The sequence below is a fragment of the Plecotus auritus genome, assembly GCF_963455305.1.
Source record: "Plecotus auritus genome assembly, chromosome: 8".
NCBI classification, from domain to species: Eukaryota; Metazoa; Chordata; class Mammalia; order Chiroptera; family Vespertilionidae; genus Plecotus; species Plecotus auritus.
In genome coordinates this window covers 117,229,636-117,257,383 of record NC_137782.1, presented here as the reverse complement: position 1 = coordinate 117,257,383, position 27,748 = coordinate 117,229,636, and the positions used below count along the sequence as shown (strand labels likewise).

The 27,748-nt window shown below is 46.0% G+C and overlaps 1 protein-coding gene across 1 annotated transcript in view; it reads right to left on the bottom strand.

Annotated features, from left to right (window-relative positions):
- Nucleotides 1-27,748, bottom strand: part of MERTK (MER proto-oncogene, tyrosine kinase) — a 110,839-nt gene that overhangs the window by 45,654 nt on the left and 37,437 nt on the right. Inside the window, exons 3-6 of the mRNA XM_080685870.1 lie at nt 27,036-27,136; nt 25,005-25,178; nt 6,691-6,777; nt 4,167-4,282 (exon numbers count right to left, since the gene is read on the bottom strand). Coding sequence (XP_080541996.1) covers nt 4,167-4,282; nt 6,691-6,777; nt 25,005-25,178; nt 27,036-27,136 — 478 coding nt within the window. The remainder of the gene's footprint in view (nt 1-4,166; nt 4,283-6,690; nt 6,778-25,004; nt 25,179-27,035; nt 27,137-27,748) is intronic.

The following is a 27,748-nucleotide window of genomic DNA, read 5'->3' as shown; positions in this document are numbered from 1 at the left end:
TCAGAAAAGACAAAACGATACTAAATTAAAAAAAGAAGTAACCAAGAGCAACTTGGGGGAAAAATCTTAAACCCTGTATCTATTCCTCATAGTAATGGGCTAGCAATCACGGGTGTGAATACACGAGGCTGTTGTTACAGGATATAGGTATCGAAATGTAGGCCAAGAGGCATTCCAAATAACATTTTGGAATTTCAGATCTGCTACATGATACTGAGCTGGTGGGGCCTCACCTCCCCTCTAAGAACTGGAGACTCCACTGGGCGACAAGAAGCCCCAGTTGGCCTCAGGAGCCCCCAGAAGAAACTCAGTGAGCTACATGCTCATCTGGGTCCTGGCTGTTGGCAGAAGTCACTTTGTTTCCTCACTTTAGAGTATGCACCTCCTTCCTGGTGACCAATGCTGGAGACCAAGGTGGAGGAAGCCTGTGGCTCTCCATCCACCATTTGGGGAGCAACGCGTGGAGCATTTCCAGGCACAAGATGCGCTTTGAGAGCCGTTCCTGGGAGAGGACAGGGTTTCCATAACAGGCCTTCTCAGTGGGTCCTGGGGGAAAAGAGGGAATGAGATGGCAAGAAGTACGTGGGACCGTTAAAAATAGACCTGGAGTATGCAGCCCAAAAATGGGTGAAGAAAGGAATTCACGTCAGGACCACAGGAAGCAAGAGGGTGTGTCCTCCTCTGTGTGGATCTGAATCTCGGCCAGAACATTCATTTGTTACCGAGTCAGAGTTTAAAACTGTAATGGACTGGGAACCTGCTACAAAACTATCCTTGGTCCCTTTAGAAATGGGAATATATCATTTATCTGCAGAATATAAATGATAACTTCTCAAACCAACCTGACTAATCCTGTTAGGACTGCAGGAAAAAGTAAAAAACCCAGTTATGTTTGAATATCAGGTCAACTACAAATAATTATATGTATGGGTATGTCACAAAATGACTCGTGTAATTTAACTTGTAAGATTACTTTCTCCTTATTTGCTAAATCTGGTCACCCTACCCGAGATGGAAAGGAGAGTAGGTGAAGAGAGGCAGAGCTGGCTGGTGGGGCAAAGACAGAATAACCATGCCGGTGCCACAGGACCTGAGGCAGGCGAGGCAGGCTGCAACTTGGTGCTCAAAGCGTGATTGTTCACTCAGGCCATGGCCACCCAAAGCCAAGGTGCAGAGAGAGAGAGAGAGAGAGAGAGAGAAAGAGAGAGACAGAGCAGGTGAAATTTGTGTGTCATCACCTTCCACCTTCAGGGCGACCTTGTTTTCCAACCAGCCCACTCTACTTCATGTCTACCCTGAGACCCTTCTCTCAAGGCGGGGCAGTGCTTCCGCAAAGTCCCCCTGAAGGCAGCCGTCCTTGTATGGAAGGAGCCTCATGTCCTCTTGGACTCTACAAACAGCTCAGCAACTGGTAACATTTTTAAGGGGCTGTCCATGCCTCAGCTATGTCCCTATATGGGGACAGTCATGGCCCTACAATAGGAAACAGGCTGTCGTAGTTCCCAAAACAGAACCCTGAAATACATGAAGCAAAAACTGAGAGAAATGAAGGGAGAACTAGACAATTCAAAAATAACAGTTGAGACCTCAATTCCCCACTTTCCATAATCGATAGAACCACCAAGCAAATGATCAACAAGGAAACAGTAAAACTGAACAGAACTATACACTATCTCAACCTGACAGATGCAGAACAACTGCCCAGCCCCAGCCCCAGCCAAATATACCTGCCCCCAAGTGCACATGGAGTACATTCCACCCAGAGCAGAAGTTATGCTTGGCCATAAACAAGCCTTGATCAATTTAAAAGAATGGAAACCATAGCAGTGTATCCTCCGAACACAAGGGAATAACATTAGCAATCAACAAAGAAAGAACATTTGAAAAATTCACAACCATGTGAAAGTTAAACAACACATTCCTAAATAACCAGTAGAAAAGAAGAAACCACAAGGCAAATGACAAAAAACTTGAGAGGAACTGAAGAACAGCAGAAAAATACCAAACTTTAGGGGATACAGCTAACACAGGGCTTAGAGGGAAATGAATAGTATATATGCCCATAATAAAAAAAGAAGAAATTTAAAATCAATCATCTAACCTTTCACTGTAAGAAACAACAACAAAAAGAGAGAACTAAGCAAACAGAAGAAAGAAAGTAAAGATTAAGGCAGAAATGAGTGAAGTAGAGAACAGAAAAACTCACAAAGGCAAAAGTTGGTTCTTTGCAAAGATAATAAATTGACAAATCTTCAGCTAGATTGACCAAGAAAAGAAAAGAGGGAAGACTCAAATTATTAAAAGCTGGAATGAAAAAGGGGCAATTGCTACTAGCCTCAAAGAAGAGAAAAATTATAATTTGAATATTATGAACAACTGAATACCAACAAATCAGATTGCCCAGAGGAAATGGACAAATTCCTAGAAACACACAAACTACCAAAAGTGACTCAAGAAATAGAAAAATCTGAACAGATCCATACCAAGTAAAAAGATTGAATAAGTAATCAAAAAACTTCCTACACAAAGAAAGCTCAGGACCAAATGTCTTCTCTGGTGATTTCCACCAAATATTTAAAGAATGAACAGCGATCCTTCACAAACTCTTCCAAGAAACAGAAAAGGAGGAACACCTCCCAACTCATTCTACAAGGCCGGTATCATCCTGATACCAAAACCAGAAGAAGCCAATACAAGAAAACTACAGCCCAGTATCTCTTGTGAATTCAGACATGATTACACTGTGGTGATGGTTTCACAACTCTGTGAGGAAAAACCACTGAATTGTACACTTTAAATGGGTGAATATTATGGTATGTGAAACATATCTCCAGAAAAAGCTGTTAAAAATAGCCCTGGTGAGGATTTTGTAGACATAAGGACCTAACACTTACCAGTACTTGGGAGGTTTACAAAGCAGGGCAAGAACTTAGCAAGGCTGGGGATGGCGGGGAGAGGGGCAGGCTATTTTAAAGATAATACATGTGTTCACTCTTCAAAGCAGGAGCAGCAGTTAGACAATAGTGGGAGGCAACAAGAGCAGGGAGACTAATTCCATTTGGTATTAAAATATGTGGTTGTTGCCCAGCTGGCGTGGCTCAGTGGTTGAGCGTCAACCTATGAACCAGGAGGTCACAGTTCGTTTCCCAGTCAGGGCATATGCCCTGGTTGCGGGCTTGCAGGAGGCAGCTGATCAATCATTCTTCCTCATCACTGATGTTTCTATCTTTCTCCCCCCCTCTCCCTTCCTCTCTGAAATCAATTAAAATATATTTTAAAAAACACCAACAAAACAAAAACCCATATCCGGTTGTCAACACAAAATTCTTTAGAAGTCACTTCCTTACAGTGAGTGGGTGTAAATAGCCCGTCAGGTTGACATGATTTTTACTAATAAGACGAGACATTTATGAGACTAAGAACAATTCTTGACCCTACTGCATGATCAAGTACCAGGCAGATCACATTCCTGTTTTCAGCAAACAATCCACATGTGCTCACTACCTGTTCCCACACGCAATGTCTCTCCAGACACACAGAGGGGTCTGAGCACTGCCTGTGGCATAAGCTTCCCAGGCTTGACCTCGGTCCTGCCGCTTGGGGCTGAGCCTGCAGAGCTGGTGTGGGTTTCAGTGAGGGAGTCTGCAAAGCCCCTGAGCTGGGGCACTTGGGAAAGAAACAGCTGGGTTACTTTCCATGTTTATAAAACTAACAGAGCAGAGTATATCTCTTGGCATGGAGTCACTGCAGGATGGCTAACCTCTCTTTTCTACCATTGGAGGTAGTGGTTAAAATGGGTGAAGACTTGCAAAGCCTGTGAGGCCCAGGTCTCCCGGGGACCATGGGCTAAGGTGCTACATTCATGGCCACCAGCCCAGGAAGAGCCAGGATTACGAGTACCTAGCTTCCTGAACTCCTGGTCACAAGCCAGTCCTACCTTAGGGATGCATTTTTGAACCTTAAAAATTAATTCTCCCTGGCCTCACAGTTCCCTCTGGCTGGCCCTGGCCATGCACAGGAAGGAGGCAGGCTCTGGAGTGTGCAGGTGCACAGTGAGCCGGGAGGAGGACAGGACTCTCAACGGAGGTGCTGGAGGGAGAAAAAGGGAGGGAGACCCACAGGGCACCAAGCGGGCACTTCCCTCTGAATCCTGGAGGTTTGTTTACCTGAATGTTGCAGATGCTGAACGGGGAGTAGCCATCGAAGCCCGGGACCCAGGATATCAGGACACCGTGTGAGCTCCTGTTGTGAATGCTGACTTCAGCTGGTGGGGAGGGAAGGACTACATGAAAAAGACACACACAAACGCCATTAGACACCACAGGAGGCCAAGCGACCAAACAGACACATCAGTACCATGCCAGTTCCCATTTCTTAAGATTAGAAAAATTAGACACAAGTTTCCAAGAGGAGCCACCCTATGTCTGCGGCTGACTGTGTGAGCCTGAAGACAGGCCTTCCTGTGACGGGGTGCTCTGCCTGCCACGGAAGGGGGACCCAGGCCTGCTTCTCTGCCCACTGATGAAGGGAATGCTTTCAGCTGGGAAAGGATGTGCAGAGGCCCAGCTCCTTTACTGAGCTCGCGTCCACGGTCCTACTGTGTGCAGGCACCTTGCTGGGCAATAAATGGGAAGAAGAGACACAGCCCTGTCCTAGCGGGGCTCTTGCCTGAGTTGGGGAGACCCATGTGAGCAGAGGCTAAGAGGGCCCAGTGTGGAGAAGAGAGGGGTACCGCAGAGCATGGGGTGCACGTGTGTGTGTGTGTGTAGGGGGTAGAAATTTCCAGGCCAAGGAAGCAGGTGAGAGTCAGTTCAAGTAAAAGAACCTATTGCCTGTGCTCTGTATGTGTGTGTGTGTGTGGTGGGGGGGGGAGGGGGACTAATAATCACACATAATAAAACATAGTGCCAGATGATGTTGTGTGCTTACCATGTGCCCTGTCATGGCCTCCACCTCATTTCCTTATTATTAGAACCCTAGCAGAGGGGTCATCTTACCGTCCTCATTACAGATGAGGAAACTGAGGATCAGAGAAGTTAAAGCCAGCCGAAGGCCACAGAGCAGGGGCACGGACGCTTGAACTGTGGTCTGCCTGACGCCAGCGCTCATGTTGCTCACAGGACACAGGAGGCTGGTTGTGGAGGCAGCGAGCAGACCAGTGTGAGCCCCGGCAGGGGCTGGGTGTCTGATAGTCACTTGGCCTGCGATGTGGTCTCGGGCACAGTGGAAAGCCCTCTCAAAACTCAGTTCCCTCTTCTGTTACTGGGACAGTAACAGCCCTGCTCCACCGGGCGGTGGGGAGGATTAAATGAGGTGACACGGGCGGGCGAGGTGTAGGGAGGCGTGAAGGGGGGAAGTGAGGACAGGATGGGCAGGAGGGCTGGGCCATGTTAAGCACACATGGGGTGCCACATTCAGGAGTTCCAGTTTTACCAGCAGACATGCAGCTTGCTGAGTAGGGGAAAGAGAAGCATTCTGTTCGACTCCTGTTAATAGAGCAGTTGTAGAACTGCCCTAAAAGGCCGGCCTTTCCACATCAGAGTTAGGTCCCAGATGCTCCAGTTAACAACAGACTAGAAGAAGGGAGGCTTGGTTTGGCATAAAGTTTTAAATAAATAAGAGCCAAAAGCCTGAGTTTTGGAAACAGGATTTATTTTTTTTAAATCTTAGCTGAGTGTCTGTATGAAGCAAACCTAAAGAAGTGCTTCATCTTTCATGGGTTTTTAAATTTTAAGATGCTTATACCTGGTGACAATGACTTTATAAATGTATGCCCACTCATGAATCTTTGAAATTCCAACACGTCCTTTGAAAATGGTAATGATGGGCTTCGAGCCGGAGGAAGGAAGTTCCCATCCCTCGGCGCCCACATGCGCTGCGCTCGGGTTTTCCTGGGGTGAACTTTCCGAAAAGGCCTCTCATTAAGAACAAACACTGAAACCCAAAACTTGCCTGAGTTTCTGTGAGAGCGGGTGAGGAAGGTGATCTGAAGAGGCATAAACAGACAGTATTTATGTTTTTGTTATTAGGTTTTAGGTTTTCCTTTCCGTTTTAGGTTTCAGATTTAAATGCCTCTGATCCCACAGAAAAAGGAGGAAGAGGCAGTGCAATGGATTGGAATGTCTCCACCAGCTGGGGCCTTCCATTACCTCATGCCCCAGCTTAGCAGAAGCAAAGGGACAGGAGGTGAGGAGAGAAAGACAGGAGGCTGGGCCCGCAGGAGAGTGACCCTGGCCTGGCCTTCACCCGCCTCAGGGCAGCAGCTGGAGGACTGCTTCACCCCAGCTGCCCTGGGAGGGACGGAGCCCATTCCTGGACCAAGGACCGCAGCTGCCCCAACCCAGGCTCTCTTCAAGGGCTAATGGGGACTAGTTGAGGCTGGAAGAGGGAAGTGAAGATGGGCTAAGATGGTCATGGTAAACATTTCAGCCTATTTTATTTCCAGACCCCGCATAGCTAAACTGGCAAATGTTTACCAAATTTATGTGCCAGACACTGTTGTGAGCACTTTGGCTGGTGTGATCTCATTTAAGCCTCAAGACCAGGTAGGTTGTGTAATGATCTCCATTTTACAGAGGGGAACACTAGCCAGAGAGGTCGGGTGACTTGTCCAAGATCACAAAGGCAGTCAGTGGGGAAGCCCGGGCCACCGCCCCACCACTCCACCCAGGGACTGGCCCTGCTTCTCACCTTTGATGTTGACCTGAATGCCCTTGGACACGGCCAGGCCCTTGTCATTGTGGGCTTCACAGCTGAAGAACGCCGTCTCGGTCAGACCTGAAGGGGAAGGAGAGCGTGAGACCAGCCCTGCGGGTGTCTGGGTGTGCTGTTACTTCTTGGTTCACTGCTTCAAGTCTTAAATGCAAAGTTAATTTTTAAAATGTTCTGATGTTTTGGGGGGAAAAATAAAAACACACCTGGGATTAAGCCCTAGGTACCAGGAGCAACCAGGGGCCTGAAAGGCAGCTCCTCCATTCAAATCCTTTCATTTTCCCTGATGACGAGGCATTAGGTAACAAAGTAGTATGTTTTCAATTTTTAGATTTCTATGAGGAGGTGGGACTTGCTGGCCCCAATATTAAGCAAAGTGGTTTCTGAGGCTCCCCAGATAGTCCCCTGTGGCATAGCCACCCAGGACACCATGGACACTTCACAATTCCAAAAACAGCAGTGTAAAAACCAGTTTAAAACATTTCAGATGAGCTGCTGTAACGAGTCCTTAGTAAAAATCAGTCAACTCGTAAGGAATTATTATACCACCGCGAGGCATTTTTACCACACAGAGATAACAGCGCTAAATAAATTTTTTTTTTTTTAACATTTCCAAGGTGTGAAGACCTCTGATTCATTAACTTTAAGCAGAAAGAAAGAGAGGTAACCCTGGTCAAATTCCATTTTCCAATAAAGGAACATGGGCTCCTTGGAAAAATGGCTGATTCTCAGGTGGGGCTAAGAACATGTCAGATGAGTCTGGGACAAAATATAACACACACACACACACACACACACACACAGAGAGAGAGATGGGGGTGCGGCAGAGACATGGGAGCAACTGAAAGCATTGCCAATGGCCACAACTGGAACAGCTGGAGCAAGAAAATAAGTGAAGTGCCATTGGATTGTAACGCAAAGTATAACACAAATATCCACGAGTCTATACGGATATAATAAATAATTAAATAAAAGGGGGAGACCAGACAAACCTCCCCAGTAATGAACGTGGGTCCTCTGCCCTCAGGAGGGATCATCACTCACCCTACTTAAGCGCAGGTTGCGCCCAGCGACTTCCTTCCAAAGAGGACAGTGTGGAGAGAAAAATAAAAGGGAAACTTTAGCGTGGAGAAATTGGCAAACACTGGCTCACCCAGATGATCAAGGTCAACACCAGTAGTAAGTCACGCTGACAGAATGCATCCTCTATATGATGTGATGCAAATGGCACTTCCCCTCTGTAGTCTTCCTCCCCAGAACCGATAACCCAAGTCTATTCATGAGAAAAAACTTCAGACAGGTCCAACCGTGGGACACTCTAAAAAAAAAACCTGCTCTGTCCTCAAAACTGTCAAGGTCATTCTGACAGCAGAATGGTCATTCTGACAGCAGGAGGACAGTTGGAGGGTTAGGTGGAAAAGGTCAAGGAATTAAAGCAAAGTAAAACTGAACAAAAAACAACCCTCACAGACAGATAAGAGAATGGTGATTACCAGAGGGAAGGGGGGTGAGAGGAGGTATAGAGGGTAAAGGGGTTAAATGGTGACAGCAGGAGACTTATTTGGGGTGGTGAACATACAATACAATATACAGATGATGTAGTATAGAATTGTATACCTGAAACCTATGTGCTTTTATTAACCAACTAGAGGCCCGGTGCACAAATTTGTGCACCAGTGGGGGTTCCTTGGCCTGGCCTGTGGGATCAGGCTGAAACCAGCCTTCTGACATCCTGAGGGGTCCTGGATTGTGAGAGGGCGCAGGCCAGGCTGAGGGTCCCAACTGGTGCATGATCGGGGCTGGGGAGAGACACGGGAGGTTGGCCAGCCAGGGAGGGGTTGTGAGAGGGCTTCAGGGCGTGTCTGGCTTATCCCTCTCAGTCCCGATTGGCCAGACCCCAGCAGCAAGCTAACATTCAGGTCAGAACCTCTGCCCCCTGGTGGTCAGTGCATGTCATAGCAAGCAGTTGAGCAGCTTTAGCATATCATTAGCATATTGCGCTTTGATTGGTTGAACGGCCAACTGGTCGATGGACACTTAGCATATTAGGCTTTTATTATATAGGATGTCACCCCAATAAATTCAATAAAAATACATTTTAAAATAACTGTCAAAGCCATTAAAAAACAAAAACAGTTGGAGAAACTGTCACAGCCAAGAGGAGCCTAGGGAGACATGGAAACTAAATCCCGGATGAAATCCTGGAACAGCAAAGGGGTTAAGTAAAAACAAAGTAAGTCTGAACCAACTTCGGGCTTTAGTTGGTAACAGGACATCCGTATTGGTTCATTCATTGTAACAAACGTGCCACTGAGGTAAGATGTCAGTAGAAGCAGAGAGTGGGGGGTGGGAATTCTCTGTACCACTTTCACAATTTTTCTACAAATCTAACACTATTCTAAAGAGGGAAAAGGTTATTTTTAAAGAAAACCACAGCTATATATGCCCTCTACTTTAATCTGGAAACTTCTCTATGTCTGTCTCTGGCACAGAGTCCACATCACAAACCGGAGGAAGGCAGTCAAATAAACAGGATTCCTGAAAACACACCACCACTTGCCTCTTGCCTGAACAGTTTATTTTGTTTTCTTCTATCTATCTACTTGTGTAGGGAACGTTCCGTCTGGTAACTATAAAATTCAAAGCTTGTCATGAACAAAGAAGTGAAATGTTTTAAAAACCAAAAAGGACCACGCTGCCAGGCATGAACCAAGAGACGCTCAGCCAAGAGGCGGAGACCCTGTCTGGCAGCAGATCTAGGAAGAAATGGAAATCGGATCCCTTTTGTGCTGGGGCTTCTCCTGAGTGGCTCCAAGTGCAGAGAGAAATCCCTGCTGGTTCCGCTGTTTGCCATCCAGATGGGAATCTGTCCTGTTGACTGAGATCTGCTGACCAGACACGGCCCCTCGAGGACCAGCGGACCGAGGGGCCTCAGTCCTACCACCCTGTGGTGACCGCTTCCTCTCTAAGATGTTATGTCAGAATCGAACAGACATCTTGGGGGCTTTACCTTTCCAAGATGAGGAGTATTTTCATCAGACTGGAGGAAAATCCTCCCTGGATGGTTGGGCTTTTCTCCCGACAATTGCAGGTGCCAAGAAAATACAGTTCCCGTAGGAGCCAGGCTCTTTCCCCAGCTGGCCACCTCCTCTCAATAGAGGGATGAAACCACCAATGGCTTGTGTGGTGGTTTAGGAAATATTGATTGCCCTGGAGAGAAGTGTTTCCTTGAAACCCGTCAGCTACAGCTATATAAGGGCACCTGTGGCAGCCCTGCCTCTGGGGTCTTTGTACCTTTTGCTTGATTTTCCCCCCAAAGAAGTTTGAAAAATATATGTAACCTCTCACACATTTTGAGGTTTGCATCTTAGACTGTTCCTAATTTTTTTAAAATATATTTTATTGATTTTTTACAGAGAGGAAGGGAGAGAGAGAGAGAGATAGAAACATCAATGAGAGAGAAACATCGATCAGCTGCCTCCTGCACGCCCCCCACTGGGGATGTGCCCACAACCAAGGTACATGCCCTTGACCAGAATCGAACCCGGGACCCTTCGGTCCACAGGCTCATGCTCCATCCACTGAGCCAAACCAGTTAGGGCAGACTGTTCCTAATTTAAATGGCTGCAAAGGATGGAATTTCAGCCACCCTGAATAATGTCCTGACATTCTAAAGGAAAACTCCTTTAATGTCGGATGTAATTTTCCAGAGGCTGTACGCTGTGTGAGGTCGTTAGCTCTATTAGCTATTGGAATATGTGCTTGTGTATTCTTGTTACAAAAGTTTTCCGTTTTAATTCCAAATTCAGCACATATCAAGAGGCAGAACTCTTGGGTTCTCGATCATTTTTAAGACGAATTTTACAGTGACCTTTAGACCAAAGCATTGGAGAACCGAGGCCCTCACAATGACTTGAGATAAGTCTGAGGGGGCCTTTTTCCCTTTGTAAAGTGAGGGAGCAATGAATGATAGGGAAGCAGGATGTGGAACAGAAGAGCTAGCCCGGCTTCTGGACTTTGGGCACTTTGTCCGGCTTGGGTTTTAGGAAAGACATCCTGGGTGAGGATGAAGACACTGGCCTCTCCAAGTCAGTGCCTGAGGCCGGGCTGCCAATCACTATTTCAGTCGGCCTGTGGCACTGGATTTCATGCTGAAGTATCACTTTAACCTTCCAGGTCGTAAGCTCTCAGATAAGATGCCCATATATCCCCAGGCTCCATGAACTTGCAAAACTTGACTTATATTTAGATCAATCAGCTTTGGCTCAATCAGAAGACACAGGAGGTGGCTGCACGCGTGCGCGTGCATGCATGTGTGTGTGTGTGTGCATTTGAACAGACATCTGCAGGCTAAAACCAAGACTCTTGGTAAACACTTGAGTACAAAGTACAAGTCACATAGGGGAAGAGCTGGCCCTCCCGTAAATCAGGAGGGTGGTGGGTTTCACCGAGATGTTCCCCAACCGCCCTCAGGCCTGCAGGGTTTATCCAGGCAGGAACTGAAACTGCTTATCACAGGGCATGACTTCAGGTTAAGCGGGAAGTCCATTTCCCTCTTTGTGTTTCCTTACAGAGTGAACACAAAGTCAGGAAAACCATCTGTAGCAAAATCCCTGGCACCAGGCACCACCCCCTTTCAGAAGGAGCCAAACCACTGATGACAACAGTTCTCATCAGACGCTTAACAGATGCCAGCAGAGAGCGTGGAAGCTGGTCCCAACCAGTGAGCTTTCTCCAAAACCAGGTGGGCACTGCAGGCCAGATACAGCCTTCTTTGCTTTCTGTATTCAGTTACACTTCTTTGGGCACGAGATGCCCAACAAGAGACTCATTTCTCAGCCTGGGTTGGACATAGCAACGGGTGTGCGCAGGAGACACGGCCCTGTCCTCTGTCTGGACGCACAATAACCACCAGACTGGAATAGCCCTGCATGTTTTATACCCAAACCCTTGTGGCTTTCCAGGGAAAACATGCTCCAGCCCTCAGTCTCCGCCCCACCACCCACTCTCCCGAGTGCCCCAGGCCTCTGAGCCTTATCCTCTGCCTATGAGCCCCCCTTACTCCATTACATCTCACCCAACCCCAAGGTGGCTTATGCCCCTCTTGCTAGGTTCTCTGCTGGTTAAAAAACAAGCAACAAAAAAAAAGCCTCTGACACAAAGTCTGAAAGATATTTTAAGGAACTTTCAGTAACAGGATGTTCCCTGGAGGGAAGACAGAACTGCTGAGGAAGCAACTTCTAAGCACAGTTAGGTCAATTCTTTTGAGTTCTGGATGAAGCAATCCCATCCTCTCATTTTTTCCCCTGGTGTCTATCTTTCTAGCCAAAGAGGCAAAAATAAAAAAATTTTAAAAAATACAATATATGCTGCATCAATGAAGGAGCTTACCCTCACTCACTCTGAACTCACTGTCTGCCCTGAACTCATTCACTTAGTGTGCCAGACATTGTCCCAGGCAATGGGGGTGCACCCACGAATAAAACAAAGGCCCTTGTCCTTACGGATCTCAAGTTCTCATGGAGGGAAAGGGCGAGAAATAATAACCTTGTAAGTAAGTGAGCTCTCAAGGTGATAGAAGAGGATCAGAGGGCTAGAGGTGAGTGGAGAAGTGGGTTGTGATTTTCAATATGTGGATCAGACTGGCTCCTTGAGAAATGGCCTCTGAGGAAAGTTGGGGTGAGGGAATGCGCCAAGCTTTTACAGGAGGCGAGGGAAGGGTCTAGCAGAAAAACAGGTGGGACAGGCCTTTGCTTTGTCCTCTCAGTGAGTGGGAAACCTGGAGCTCTGAGCAGAAGACATGACCTCACGTGTTTTATCAGGATCGTGCAGCTGCCAAATAAAGACTAGAACTTAATTAAGCATGTAGGGGTCCCTAACGCATTCCAATTTTTTTATGATCTGTAAAATGGTATTAAAAATGCCTATCATGCCTTGCTATAAGGTTCAAAGTAAATCTTTACAGAAAGCACTGTGAGAATGAACTGGTTTACATAAATTCTAGTTATGTTACTGTTAGATAGGACAAGGACCTCAAGGTCAGGGCAGTTATAAATGTTATTACTAAACATTATTCTGGCTAAATGTTAAAATGTAGCACGGTATTTTGCAGACCAGCTGTAAACAGAATGAGCTTGGAGGCGTGTGGGGGAACTTGATAAATGTAGCCAAACTACAAAGAAGAAATCAACACGCAATTGAGCAAATAATACATCTAAGCAATGGCTCAGCCTCCCTTGTGGAGAGCAGCTTTGGAAATGAAGTCCTTGTCTTTACTTGCTGCAAGTAAATAAAACTACCTAGAGTAGTACTGTTACAGGATTCAGGGCAGGAGGAATAGGGAAACTAAGACAGGAAAGTTAGAAGGAAGCCAAAGGTGCAGGGCAATCTGCAGCCAGCTTGTAACTAATCAGCCATTATCCTCCCCAGTCAAGGACACAGAGCAAATGGTTAAAAACCTCCCTGATGAGAGAATGCAGAAAGGGAGGGGGTGAGGGGAAAAGAAAAAAAGGGCAGTTTTACCCTCTAAGCAGAGAAGCCAGCAGTCTCAAGGCTTGGCAAGGCAAAGTTGCCAGGTGCTTTTCATGAATTCTGGGAAGGCCACAACAAAGTAAAAAAAAAAAAAAAGGGATGTTGAGAATTAATCTGTACCAAAATAGTCAGCAGAGGAATTCTGAGACCTATAGACAGGGAGGTACATAGCACCTCAGACCCCCACCCAACCAGCTCTTCAGATTAGCCGAGAGCCGTCTGTGCTTCATAAGTCAGGTTTGCTTGCTTTGCTTTTTCAATAAAGGTGCATGCTTTAATTGCTTTAATAAATTGGCTTTTCACAACAGAGTCAAGGACTCTCGTATAAATTCATTTATGTGAGAAAGCAAGGATCAAGGTTGGGAACAGCCCTCTCCCACTGACTCGGGGGAGGGAGGGGCCGGGGTGGGGGGATGTCCTGTCTGATAACACCTCTCTGGTGTTGGTGAGAGGTAGCTATAACAGTACTCCAAGTTTGGTCAAACCCCTTGAGTTCAGTAACATTACTGTTGTTATTACAATGAATATTAATTGCTAAGTATATCCACCTAACTGAAACAAAAACTAGCTTAGCTGTTTTCTAAATGTAGATTTAAATATAAAACGAGTATTTAAGAACAGAAGGATCAGCATTAGTCCACCACACTTCTTAGGAAGGTAGCTCACAATTGACAGTGAGTTAGGAACTACTGCATGCAACATTTACATTGGGTCACATTTGAGTCCTTCCTGTATGCTGCTTCTGTACCAAGGACTTTTTGTTCGTTATTTCACTGGATCCCCATAAATGGTCCATGAAGTAGACATATATTACCCCTACTTTATATAAAGCAGTGGAGTAGCTTGCCTAGGAACACATGGCAGTGAAGTGGCATTAGTCTCTATGTCACAGCTGGGGAACCGAACCTCTAGTCCAGCCGTGGGCAAACTACGGCCCGCGGGCTGGTGGCTGTTCTATCCGGCCCGCGGAGCCGAAAGAGCGGAGGGTTCTCTTGCTCTCCCCTCCACTCCTTTACTTTGAATTTATATTAGTTCACACAAACACTCCATCCATGCTTTTGTTTGCCCACCCCTGCATAATCAATATATCCCACCGTTAAATACCATGCATCAAATGCTTTTTACAGTCCTGCTATTTGGGGGTGTGGAGGATTGAATTCTGCCCCTAACAAAGTGGTTCTTTAAAAAAAAGACCAAAAAAACACACAAACCCTTTGTTTTGAAATAATTTTCAATTCATAAGAAATTACAGAAATAGTACAGAGTTCCGGTCCACCCTTTACTCAGCTTCCCCTGCTGATAAGATCTGACATAATCAAGGGACTCTGACCCAAACCAGGAAACTGACTTGGTGCAATACCATGAACTAAAATACAGGCCTGATTCAGATTCCGCCAGTTTTCGTTTTGTTTGGGGAGGGAGAAGTGTATGGCTCTGTGCAATTTTATCACAGGTTGTGTACAGAAACAGAACTGTTCCATTAACAAAAAGAAGCTCATTCCTGCTACTCCTTTTAGAAACATGCTCCTCCAACTAACCCCGGCAAGAGCATCTGTCTGCCATCACTATAACCCGGTCATTCTGAGGCTGATATATAAATGGAATCCTACAGTGTCGAATTCTTTCAGACTGGCTTGTTAACTCAGAATAACGTCCTGTAGACAAAGGCCTTCTTTGCCTTTGTCTCTTAAAGATAGCTCTTACATCACTAGAGAAAAAATTGGTATCAAAGGGACAAGGTGTGTGACCTTCCTGTTCATAAACGTGCTTGCTCTGAGCAGCCTCCACAATCAGGGCTCTTCAAGCACTTCCATAGGTCGCAGAATTCTCTGTCAGGGATCAGAAAGGTTTACTTGGGGGCTAATTTCAAGACAGAACTGTGGGGAAAAAGGAGACATGTGTAATACTTTCAACAGTAAATAATTTAAAAAAAAAAAAAAAAAGGACAGAACTGCGTCTCCCTGCTAACACCCGGCTTTACATCAGCATGTAATCTCCAAAGGCATCTCAGGTCAGAAAGGCCTGAACTACTGGGAGGACTCAGGTACCACACCAAAGGTCCTGAAAAATCAAAACCAGGAATAAGTAAGGATAATGTTCTATGTCATTCTTGTCCAACATTACAAAATTGAGGTGCTTGGGCACAGCCCGAGTGGCTGACTGGGTCTGACTGATGGCCCAGCACAAGTCCTGTGTCAGAAGACTGCACCCTGGGCCCTTTCTCCCTCTGCGTCTACAAAATGGATGTAAAAAACCCTGTACTGCCCGGCCGGTGTGGCTCAGTGGGTCACGGTTGGATTCCAGGTCAGGGTACATGCCTGGATTGTGGGCTTGTTCCAGGGTAGAAAGCGTGCAGGAGGCAACTGATGAATGATTCTCTCTCATCATTGCTGTTTCTATTTCTCTCTTCCTCTCTGCTATCAATAAAAATATATTTTAAAGAAAAACAAAAATATATTTTAATTTCACAGAACTGGCTAGAGATATATGAGAAAAGAGATAAGACTAAGTTGCAAAACTAATTATACTAATGCAAGTTACTTTACTATCACTGTGTCTCTTTGTTCCAGTGAAGGGACCTAAGACATGGGAGTGTTTGTCATTCATTGTTTGTTCAGTAATTCATTCATTCAGTCACACAGTTCTCTTATGCCAGGCACTGTGTGGGGTGATGGGGCTAAGCTAATTAATAATTAATACATGATAATCACACCGGTTCATAACTTAGGGGCAGACACGCAGATGGTTCTGCACTATGCGGTGGGAGGTACAAGAGTTATGAAGAGGTGCTCTCACTGCAAAGACAAGGTCGGGGTGTCCAGCAAGCTTTTCAGAGAAGAAACACATACGGGTACAAAGATGTCTACATAAGCAACAGAAAAAAATTAAAACAACCTACATGTTCATCAACAAGGGGATGGTTACGTGAATTACGGTCCATCCACTCACTGTGGCAACTGCCACAAATGAGACAGGCCCTTGAGTAGCGACATTCAGAAAGAGCTACGTGGCTTGGCCATGAATGTGTGTATCCCGTTCGTGTGTATGCACATATATAAGGATACTTTAAGAACTGGGAAGAGCCTGAGAGCAGGGTTGACAGTAGATTCCACTGCATAGGGTAGTGAAAGTATAGAGAAAAAAGGGAGATTTTCACATTTTGCTTTATGTCTATGGTTTGAATGTTTTACAGTGAATATGTGTTCACATATTATTTGTGTAGTAAAAGGGCTGGAATTAATCTGCATAAGTATTATCATCCTCACTTGAAGGAAAATCACATATATATACACACACACATATACTTACAGAAAAAAAATTAGGAATGAAATACATCAATGTTTTCATTGTAATTGTGTAAAAAGCTGTAAAAATACTTCTCTGATTATTCTACATTTTAACACAAAATAATTTAATAGTTATGCAAACTAAAGCTTTAAAATCATCTTACTTTGAATTAATTATAGATCACAGAAAGATGTAGAGAAATATACAGGGAGCCTGGCTGGTATGCCTCAGTGGTTGAGCATCTATCCAGGAACCAAGAGGTCACCATTTCGATTCCTGGTCAGGGCACCAGCCCGGGTTGCAGGCTTAATCCCCAGTTGCGGGCATGCAATTTCTTTTTCATTGATGTTTCTATCACTCTATCCCTTTCCCTTCCTCTCTCTCTAAAAATCAATAAAAACATTTAAAAAAAATATACAGGGAAAATTCTGTTTCCTTCAGCCTATGTCCCCAGTATGAACAGTTCGCCTAACTAGAGTCTACAGCCAAACCAGGAAACTGACCCTGGTACCAGCCATAGAGGTATTCAGATTTCACCAATTATACCTGGGCTCGTGTTTTCGCACGCATGGTTCTATGTAAATTTATCACAGGTGTAGCTTCGTGCAATCACAGTTACACATAAAGGTTATTTTGAAAAGCACATTATTGGGATATAAACTTCTCAGTTCCTATTTTGCACCAATCTTCTCTACGAAAGGGGGGGAAATCAAATTAGAGAAAGTACAATAAAGATTGCAAAGAACTTGAAATCCCAAATAGGTGGCAGTAGTGAGAATGTATCTAGCCACTTGGAAATAAATCATACCTCTGAGCTGAGACAAATTACATGTGGCCTTCGGTGTTAAGATAATTAATATGCAGATGTTATTACAGAAACACACATCTAATTTCTGTGAAAACATAGAGAAGAAGAAAAGTTCTACATAAACAGAGATGGACAGAGTCTGTCCTATTTTCAAAAGGAAAATGAGATTGATTCTGATAAGTACCGAATCACTGAGAGATGGAAATCCACAGTAAAACTTAAAATCACTTCCCCTTTGAGACAGCATGGAGGGACATGGAGAGTATTATGCTAAGTAAAATAAGCCAGTCAGAGAAAGACAAGTATCACATGATCTCACTTATATGTGGAATCCAATGAACAAAAAAGATCCAGAGACATAGAAGCATGGAACAGACTGTTGAATCTCAAAGGGAAGGTGGGGATAGGAGGGTGGGTGGGAAGAGATCAACCAAAGACCATTTATGCATAACCCATGGACACAGACAATAGGGTGGTGAAGGCCTGGTGCGGGGTACGGGGACAGGCTAGAAGGGGTCAATGGAGAAAAAAGGGGGACATATGTAATACTTTCAACAATAAAGATTTTTTTTTTTAAAAAAAGAGGGTATCAAGTTGGTGCCTATAGTGATGCCGAAAACTCTCTTATCCAGGAGTTCAGCCCACCACCAATAAGTCAGGCCTGATTTCAAAATGAATTCCAAACTGATTTCCAGTCTTTCTGTGACAGTTACTAGACTGATGTATCAAGGAATGTCTCAGAACACAAGATGGAGAAATAAATGGAGAAAATAAAAGTCAGCAGACTTATCATGGGTTGAACAGTAGCCAAGAGAACTGAATGAATGAACTGAGGTCAACTCAGAGGCTGCTTTTATTAACAGGCCTCTGGCTTAGCTCTTGGTTAGATCAGAATCTAGATTTCCATCAACAACAAAACGGCAGTTGGCACAAAGCAGAGAGAAAATCTGCTAATCCAATGAATGAAGGTTGGAAATGGGCTCAGTAGGCTGGGACAATGGGTTAAACTTTTATAAGGGTAAAGGATGCGCTTTCAAAGACAAATAGGCAAGGAGCTGGAGAGCTTTGGCTTTGCAGCAATTTAATGAGCAAAAAGACCTGGGGATTTCAATGAGCCTCAGACTCAACATTAATCAATATACTAACCTATGCATTGCATTACAGAAACAGTGTCCAAAACACAGGAGGTTACAGCCTCCACTGAACCTTAGGAATGTTTTCTCAAAGTAATACCAATGTGACTAAATGCTTTCAGAAAAGAGAGGAGGGGGGAGCAGTCCTAACTAGTTTTATGAGGTAAACAAACCCACATACCTAAACTGGCATTACAAAAACAACTCATAAACCAATTTCCTGAATAGGCATTTTTTAGAATAAAGAATTCGACTGGCTTTCGTTGCTTAGAATTTCCTGACCGGAGTGGTGACACATGGTGGGTCCCTAGATAGCTTCAGGATGGGGGTTGGTCACCAGAATGACTGACCACTTGACCAGAGGGCTGGGAATTTCAGCCCAACCTCCAGCCTCTAGGGAGCAGAGGGAGGTCTGGAAACTGTTCAGTCACATGGCCAATGGTTTCATCAGTTGTGCCCATGTGACAAAACCCCAACGAAATCTCTGGACCCTGAAGCTCAGGACAGTTTCCTGTTAGGTGAATACACAGATGTGCCCGGGGGAGACACACCTTAGTTCCATGAGGACCCTCCCAGACCTCACCCTGTGTGCATCTTTGGTAATGGTTAGTTTAGCACTTTCTGAGTTCTCTGGTGTGGACAAAAAGGGGCCACATGCTAACCGAACCAACTCAGGGAAGGCCTGTGTGGCAGACTTGTAATCTCAGAGACCTAAAGTAACTGCAAAGGATGGTCTAAAATTAAACCTTTAATTAAAAAGCAGTTAATAGTTGGTAGTCATGTCCTAGGCCAGTAGCTTCCCTGACAAAGATCAACTTCAATCTTTACCAGCCTATTGTCTTTTTGCATCTAAGATAACAACATACCTGTGGAATGTCAGGGTAACTTGTAACTTCCCTTTTTCCAGACCCCCCCGCAGAGCACAACAAATGGCGCCAGGATGGAGATCACAAATTCCCTCATTGTTACTGTTACTATGTTAATTGTTGACTGTTAACTATGTAAAAGAAGCACGTGTCTATCATTTTACTTTTTATCCAATCCCAGAGGTTTCCCCTCTTTGCTTTCTCCCACCTCCCTAACCTATCACCAACGGATTTAATGTAACCCATTTACATACCCACATTTGATGGTAATTTATAAAAATAGGTGAAAAACTACCATTGGGAGCATTATCCCAATATCTTGAGATTTTGCTTCCTGCAATTGTCGACAGATTGGCTCAAATAAACTCACAAAAATTCTTTACAGTTTGAATGTTTTCATACGTTAACACTGGGCTATTCTAGCAAATTACCCAACTGGAGGTGGTCATGAGAACTATAGTCCGTCACCCCAGACTTGTGGCTGGCATGTAAAGTGAGGGTAGTCTTGTGGAGGACTTGACCCTGCGCCTGTGCAGTGTGCACTCACTCCAAGTTGTCAGCGTCAGAAGTAACAGCAGTCTTATCCAGTCAGTGTTACCCCAGATTTGGGGTGAAACAGAAAAAAAACAAAAATTTGAAAATCATTCACGCAATGTCAAATCCACCAAAATACGTCAAGACCAGATAGAGTTTATCCCAGGAATGCAAAACTGACATTTGAAAAGCAAATCGATGTAATTTACTATACTGAGAGAATAACAAAGAAAAACCATACAAGCATCTCAGTAGATGCAGAAAACAAACTTGACAAAATCTGACACCCTTCATGATAAAACTAAAATTTTTATGCCCTGGTCAGGTAGCTCAGTTGGTTAGAGCATCATCCAGATATGCCAAGGTTGTTGGTTCGAGCCCCCGTCAGGGCACATACAAAAATACAAGAATCAACTAATGAATGCATAAATAAGTGGAACAACAAATTGATCTCTCCCCGCACCAGTCCCTCACCTAAAATCAGTAAATCATTCAGTCAATTTTTTTTTCTTAAGCCAACTGGTAATAGGAGGAAGCTTCTTTGGCCCAAATGAAGGGCATCTACCCGCAGTTAACATCACTCAGTTATGGGGAGCAGAGATGTCCACTGTCACCACTTCCATGCAGCACATGCTGGGGAGGTCCTGGCCAGGGAAACAGGAAATAAGCCACAGAGATAAAGGGTAAGGACTGGGAAAGTAGAAGTAAAACTATGTCTATTGGCAGATCTCTCTAGAAAATCTAAGGATTCTACAATAACAAAAACTCAGAACTAATAAGTGAATGTATCAAGGTTGTAAGTATAAGATCAACACACTAAAGTCCATTTATTTTCTATATATTAATAGCGAACAAATGGGAAATGAAATCTAATAGGCTACTTACCAGCATCAAAAACAGAAAATATTTAAAAATAAATTTCACAAATGACATTAATATCTCTACCCCAAAAACTATATATATTAAAAAAACAACAACACTGAGAGAAATTAAAGACCTAAATACCAGTAAATGGACAGACTGTGTTCATGAACTGGAAATTTCAATATTAGTAAAATGTCATCTTCCTCTAAATTGATCTATAAATTCAATACAATTGCAAACAAAAATCACAGCAGAATTTTTGTAAAAAATGTCAAGCTGATTCTAAGATGTATATGGAAATAGGCAAAAGACCCAAAGTTGCACTTCACCAAAAAGGGTAAGCACAAAAGTCTTTTCTAAATCCAATCCAAAAGTAGACATCAGAGGAATGAAGTGCAAATGAAAACACAATAATCTACCATTTCACATCCATTAGAATGTCTAAAAGTGAAAAGACGAACCCTATCAAGTGATGGGAGGATGTGGATGGAGCAACAGGAAAGTGGGGAATGCACCATGGTACAACCCTTTGGAAAACAGAGTCCTGGTTTCTTTATTAAATATTTTCATTGATTTTAGAGAGGGAGAAAGAGATAGAAACATCAATGATGAGAGAGAATCATTGCTCGGCTGCCTCCTGCACGCCCCCTACTGGGGATTGAGCCCACAACCTGGGCATGTGCCCTTGACTAAAATCAAACCCGGTACCCTTCAGTCCTCAGGCCGACGCTCTATCTACTGAGCCAAAGCAGTAGGGCAGTCTTGGTTTCTTTAAAAGTTAAACATATGCCTAGATACAACTCAGCCATTGCTCTCTCAGCTATTTATCCAAGGGAAATAAAAATATATGTTCCCCAAGAGACTTGCACATTAAATATTCATAGCTGCTTTATTCACAATAACCAACAGCCATAAACATCCCAAATGTTCAACAAACAAATGGATAATAACACAGTGTAGCACCTTCATACTGTCAGCGGTAAAAAAATAATGCACTACTGCCCAGCCGTAGAAGACAGAGAAAACCATAATACTCCTGGTGGAGTCAGGAGTTAGAAAAGTGATTCAGAGACAACACCTAGGGGCTGGCATTCACTTGCTGATCCAGTCTTGCCATGAATATTAGTGACTGCTACTATGGGTCAGGCACTGCCTTGGGAAAGACCAAGACCTTGTCCTTACTGAGCATATTCTCTAAGAAGACATCATAAGTAAACAGGGTCATTATAGACTGACAAGTACTTTCTTATTGTGCAAGAAAGTCCACAATAATTCATGATTGGGAGCCAATAAGAAGGTAGCAAAAACCTAACAGTGAAGAGTGACCAGGGCAGATGGGAGAACCCTATCGCTGAAGAAGTGATATTTGAGTTGTGTCAGGGACCGAAGGGCAGATGGGAGAACCCTGGCAGACAAAAGAGAGTGCAAAGGTCCTGAGGCAAGAAGGAGGACATGAAAGGCAACCAGTGTGACTGGTGCTTAGCCAGCAGAGAAGAGAGTGGGATGGGGATGGGTTGCAGTGTTGGGTGGAGGCAAGGACTCCGGGCTAAGACAAAAGGAAGTCACTGGAGGATTTTCAGCAGGCAAGTGACAGGGTCTGCCACGAGGAGGAAGGATTAGAGGACAAGGCTGAAGCAATGAGACCAGCTTGGAAGCCTCTGCAGTGAGCTGGCAAGGGCTGGCGGTGACATGACCAGGACACTGCAGCAGGGACAATGAAAAGACAATGTTGGATGTACCTTAGAAGCAAAACTGATGCAACTTGCTAATGCATTCACATGAAAAATGAGAAAAAGGAAGGACTGGAAAATGGTGGTATCACTTACTAAGATGAGAAATTCAGAGCGGAACAAATCTGGGGAAAGATCAAGAATTTCATTTTAAGATGCCTACTTAGCCAGCAAGTGGACATGCCAAGGAGATAGTTGGCTACATGAACTTGAAGCTCAGGAAAGAGGTCTGGGCTGGAGAAGCAAAGTCTGAGGTCCCCATCACATGGATGGTGCTAAAGCCAGGGGCCCACGGGAACATCTCTCAGGGCGAACAGAAGTGGGTCTGGGACTGAGCACCAGGGTGCCACACTTTCAGAACTCCTACCACAGGCAGAGAAGGAGCAGTGAGGTGCGAAGAAGCACCCACCGCGTTCTCAGAGCCTGGAACACCCTCTGTACACAGAAGTCCTGAATGCATGAAGAAAGGAAGGATTAGGGGGTGGGGGGCTCAGAACGAGTCACCCCAAGGTGTGCTTTTGGGTATGTAGATTGTTCTGAGCTAAAGGCAACTTTAGCAGTGGGCTCAAAAGAAACTTCTGCTCCTCCCTCCACTACCTAGAAAACTTGAATTAGGGGCCTTGCCCATAAGAAGAGACAATCAGAGACAACCTCTTCTGACCTATCTACTAGTATATGCCAGGACAAACTTCTCTTTCCTGAACATGCGCTCTCCCTGCAATGGCCCTTTGAAGCCCCCGAGGCACCTCACCTTGCCCCTGGCTCAGGATGTCTATATACCTGTGTTCCCTTTCTGTCTCGGAACCTCCTGCATGTGGGGTCTCTGGCTCTCATGCATGCCGGTTCCCATCTATACTAATAAAAGGGTAATATGCAAATTGGTCAGGACGTCCTCACAGTAACGACCGAACAGTAGGCTGCGTGGGGCGACCAGGCCGGCAGCAGGTGCAGTGAGGGGCGACCAAACGACTGAACAGCAGGCTGCATGGGACGACCAGGCCAGCAGGGGGGGTAGTTGGCGGTGACCAGGCCAGTGCAGGGGCAGTTAGGGGTGACCAGGCCGGCAGGGGGGAAGTTGGGGGTGACCAGGTCAGCAGAGGGGGCAGTTAGGGCAATCAGGCCGGCAGGCAGAGGTGGTTAGGGGTGATCATGCTGGCAGGGGGGGGCAGTCAGGGGCGATCAGGCAGGCAGGCAGGTGAGTAGTTAGGAGTCAGTGGTCCTGGATTGTGAGAGAGATGTTCGATTGCTGGTTTAGGCCCGATCCCTGGGCCTAAACCGGATCCCTGGGATCGGGCCTAAACCGGCAGTCGGACATCTCCTGAGGGGTCCCGGATTGGAAAGGGTACAGGCTGGGCTGAGGGGACCCCCCCCATGCATGAATTTCATGCACCAGGCCTCTAGTCTATCTAATAATAGGATAATATGTAAATTGGTCAGGACACCGTCACATAACGACCGATGAGCAGGCTAAGCCTCCGCCCCTGTGCTGTCCTGGAGACATGAGGTTCGCATCCCCGCCCCCCTGCACCGGCCCAGGGGTCCGCAGGTGCTCGGAGAGGCCCCACCGCCGCAGGCCCAGCCGGGGGTCTGCAGGCCTCCCCCGCTCCAGCCTCACCTCTTTGGGGCAATCCATCGAGGAGCCCCGGATGGGTGGGCAGAGCCTACCTCTTGGATCATGGGGCTCCTGCACTGTGACAGGACACAGGCCAGGCTGGAGGACCTCCCTGTCCCCCGCCCCGAGCGCACGAATTTCATGCACTGGGCCACTAGTACATAAGTATGTATTAAACTTGGTCATAATTCTTTTGCTAACCGGCCTCATGACTATTTGATTATTAGACCAGATTATTATTGAGGACAGAGGAAAGGTTCTCCTCCCCACAGCAGGGCTCCCTGGCCAGATGTGGCAGAAGGACGCAATGGGAGGTGCAGAGAGGAGCCCGCTAGCTTTCGTGGCACAGGAACACCAATGGTGCTGACTCTAGAACATGGTCAGAGGGATTGGGACAAAGTCGGGCACTTCCATTCAGATAGAAATCAAGGTGACCCTTGACCGCCAATGCAGCCACAATCCCACGATGACTCACTCTGCCCACAACAACCCCCATGACCCATGGAGAAGAAGCAAAGTCTGAGGTAACCATCACACAGATGGCGCTAAAGCCAGCGGCTGTCAAACCTCACTGCGTCTTCACATCAGTGGTTCCTGGGGTGCCAGACCGGCCATCCAGTGAGGCCACAGCTGCTGTGGGACCGTGAGCCGGCTCCACTGCCCTGCCTGGGGCATTCGCCAGCTTCCCCACCTGATCCATGGACACCCTCTCAGTGTACTCAGCCACTTTCCACCCCTGACCTGGGAACTCTCCCTCCCGCCCCCCCGAGACTCCTGGCTGCCCCTGTCTGCCTCCCCATCTACCTCCCCCTCCCGCCCCCCCGGCTGCCACACTGGTCTTCCTCCTCCTGGAGCATGGCAGTGCTCAGCAAACGTGTGCTCCCTCCCACTACTAGAGAGGAAACAAAGAAATCGGCACAGACTCACCAGGGACAGTTAGCACAGACGGGGATCTTTCTGGCTGTTCACTCACACGGCTGCTGTTCTGAAACCAGACAATGCCGACAGGCTCTGGTGGGCCCACGGCCTGACAGGTGAGGTTGAAGGCAGTGTTTCTGGTGACGTTCATGCTCTCGGGCTCCCTGGTGAAGTAAGGAAGTCCTGCCAAAGAAGAGTTAAGGGAAGGAATGTTTCAAATCCACAAGCAAAGGCACAGCCTACGGGGAATGGCAACTACTCGAACATGGTCACAGGAGATTTCCTTCTACGCCATCTCAGGTCTGAAAGGCCAGTTCTCCCCTGAAAGTTGGGTGAGAAAGAGAACAGGCTGATCTCCAGTCCAGCTCCAGCTCACTGTGGCAGGCTGGCAGGTTTTCAGTCTTCTTCACCAAAGTATCAGTAAAAACCAAGCCACGCAACAGGTCTGCCTGCTTTTAAGGACAACCGACTGTGTGTGAGGCTTTGAGATGGGTGTCAGGAATTTTAAAATCTGTGCATGAGTATAGGGCTAAACGCAGTCTCAGAAAAACACTGTAGACACAGTTACAGTCACAGCCAAGATCTCCAACTGTAGTTCCAGGATCAAGGCCGTAATAAGGAAGGGCACTTCAGGAATGTCTCAGAGGAACCCAAATAGCTCACTTATTTGGGGCGTGTGCCAAAAATTTATCAGCTGAAGCTAACTGTCCTCACACATTTACACTGTGTTCTTTTGGGACTGCAAACGAACTGGTCCCAACAGGAATGATGTGGGAGTGGTAAAGGCAAAACTTCTTTCCTGCTTCAGAGTTTTGTCAAACTCTGTTTGGACCTAACATGTCCCTGCCCTGGGCATTTTTTCTGAGATTCTGACAAGTAAAATGTCCTCTAAATATTTTTCCCAGATAAACAGCAAATGTAGGACTCCCCCCCACCCCAAAAAGCGGAGGCCCCGCCCCCAACTCTTTCTGACACATACTAGCTTGTCCAGTCTGAGATGGACCTGAGAACAAAGCAATAAAAGAGACTCTTGAGGGCCTAGCTCCCCCAGGCCGCCTGCAGCGTTAGTGAGCACCAGGCTCCTGTTGGCAAAAGAATGGGTAGCAGAAGAGCCTTTTAGGGGAAGACGTTTCCCGTTAAAAGTCCCTAGAAAGCTAATCACCTGCTCTACAGCCTGTGGTGAGGAGGGTCAGGAAAAAGCAGGAAAGAAAGGTGTTCTGATGGTCTGCTCATGCGAACCTCAGAGAGCTAGGCGAGGATGCAGGGATCTCAGAGGGCAGCACCTGGGGGGTGGGGAGCGACCACTGGGGTGGTGACAATAAAGATGCCTCCTACTTGAAGCCTTTCTTGCCAGGCCCTGCCACTGCCGAACCAGGCATGCACACCCGGAGACCCAGGGACCTGGGCTCACGTGGCCCAGCTCACCTGTGCATCAGCTCACACACCCCACTGGAGTTCAAGTGCCTCCAGGGTAGAGACTGCCTTCTCCTCATCTCACATCTCACTTCTCAGCCCCACTGAACCCATCTCATGCCTTGTCATATCACAGAACTGCACTGAACCAAACACCTGACAAACGCTAGGGCCCTGAAAGGAGTCCCAGACCGAGCTACTGACCCTTCCAGGAAAACCACCCCCTCCCTGTTCTCACCATCCACAGACTCAAGACAAGAGAAGATGCTGAGTAACAAGCAAATTGCCACCTGGCCAGGGAGTGGTACCTGGTGCCAACACTGAGAGCCGGGTAATAGAATGCATTTGCTTCCTAAAAAAAAAAGTCATCAACTTTTAAAATTGTAAATAACCTCAGGACAAGGAAGTCAATAATTTCTTTTATCTCAGTCCTAGTCCTAGTGCCTAGGATGGAGCTAAAATGTTAAGAAGTGAATTCATTTCATTATAACCTCAGGACAAGGAAGTTATACAATCTCAGTGCTTATGGGTCTGCAAGGTTTGCACAGAATCACAAATGGGCCTGCCAAGCTGCAGTGTTATGTGCAAAGCAGTTAATACTGGCCGCTCTGTGGCCTCTGCACTTACCTTGTACCTCGACGTAGATGGGGTCAGACACGATCTCTTCACTGTTTATGTTCGTCTTACAGGTATACGCCCCACTGTCTGACCGCTGCACCCTCATTATGCTTCAGAGAAAACACAGGAAGATATTTACGGTGACTACCCTTCGAGCTCCTACTACAGAAACAGAACATTCTTCAACTCACATATCGACATGGCTAGGTCGCGGTGCCCAGATATTTGGTCTAACACCACTTTAGATGTTTCTGGGAAGGTATTTTTCAGATGAGATTAAATTTAAATCAGCAGACTCCGACTAAAGCAGATGACTCTCCATAATAAGAGTGGGCCTTATCCAGTCCATTGAAGGCCTATGAGCAAAGTCTGAGGTCTCCTGAGGAAGAGGAATTCTGCCTCCAAACTGCTTTGGGACCCAAGACTGCAAAGTCAGCACCCACAACCACAGTGGCCAATTCTTTAATACAAGTTACTCTGTGCTGTTACTTGTCTTCACTTCTATGGTAGCCTCTATATTGGAGTGCAAATTTGTAGGGTTGTTTGGGGTGGTCACTATAACTAGGGGGTTCCATGGCCTTTAGGGGCCAGAAGGAACTGTTCCATATCCCCAATGACCTTCTGAGACCAGAACCCATTCCACTTTAAATACACACATGTATTTTGTCTGGCTTTAACACCCACCTAATTTCCCAGGACTGTAATTACCATGAAAATGGGAG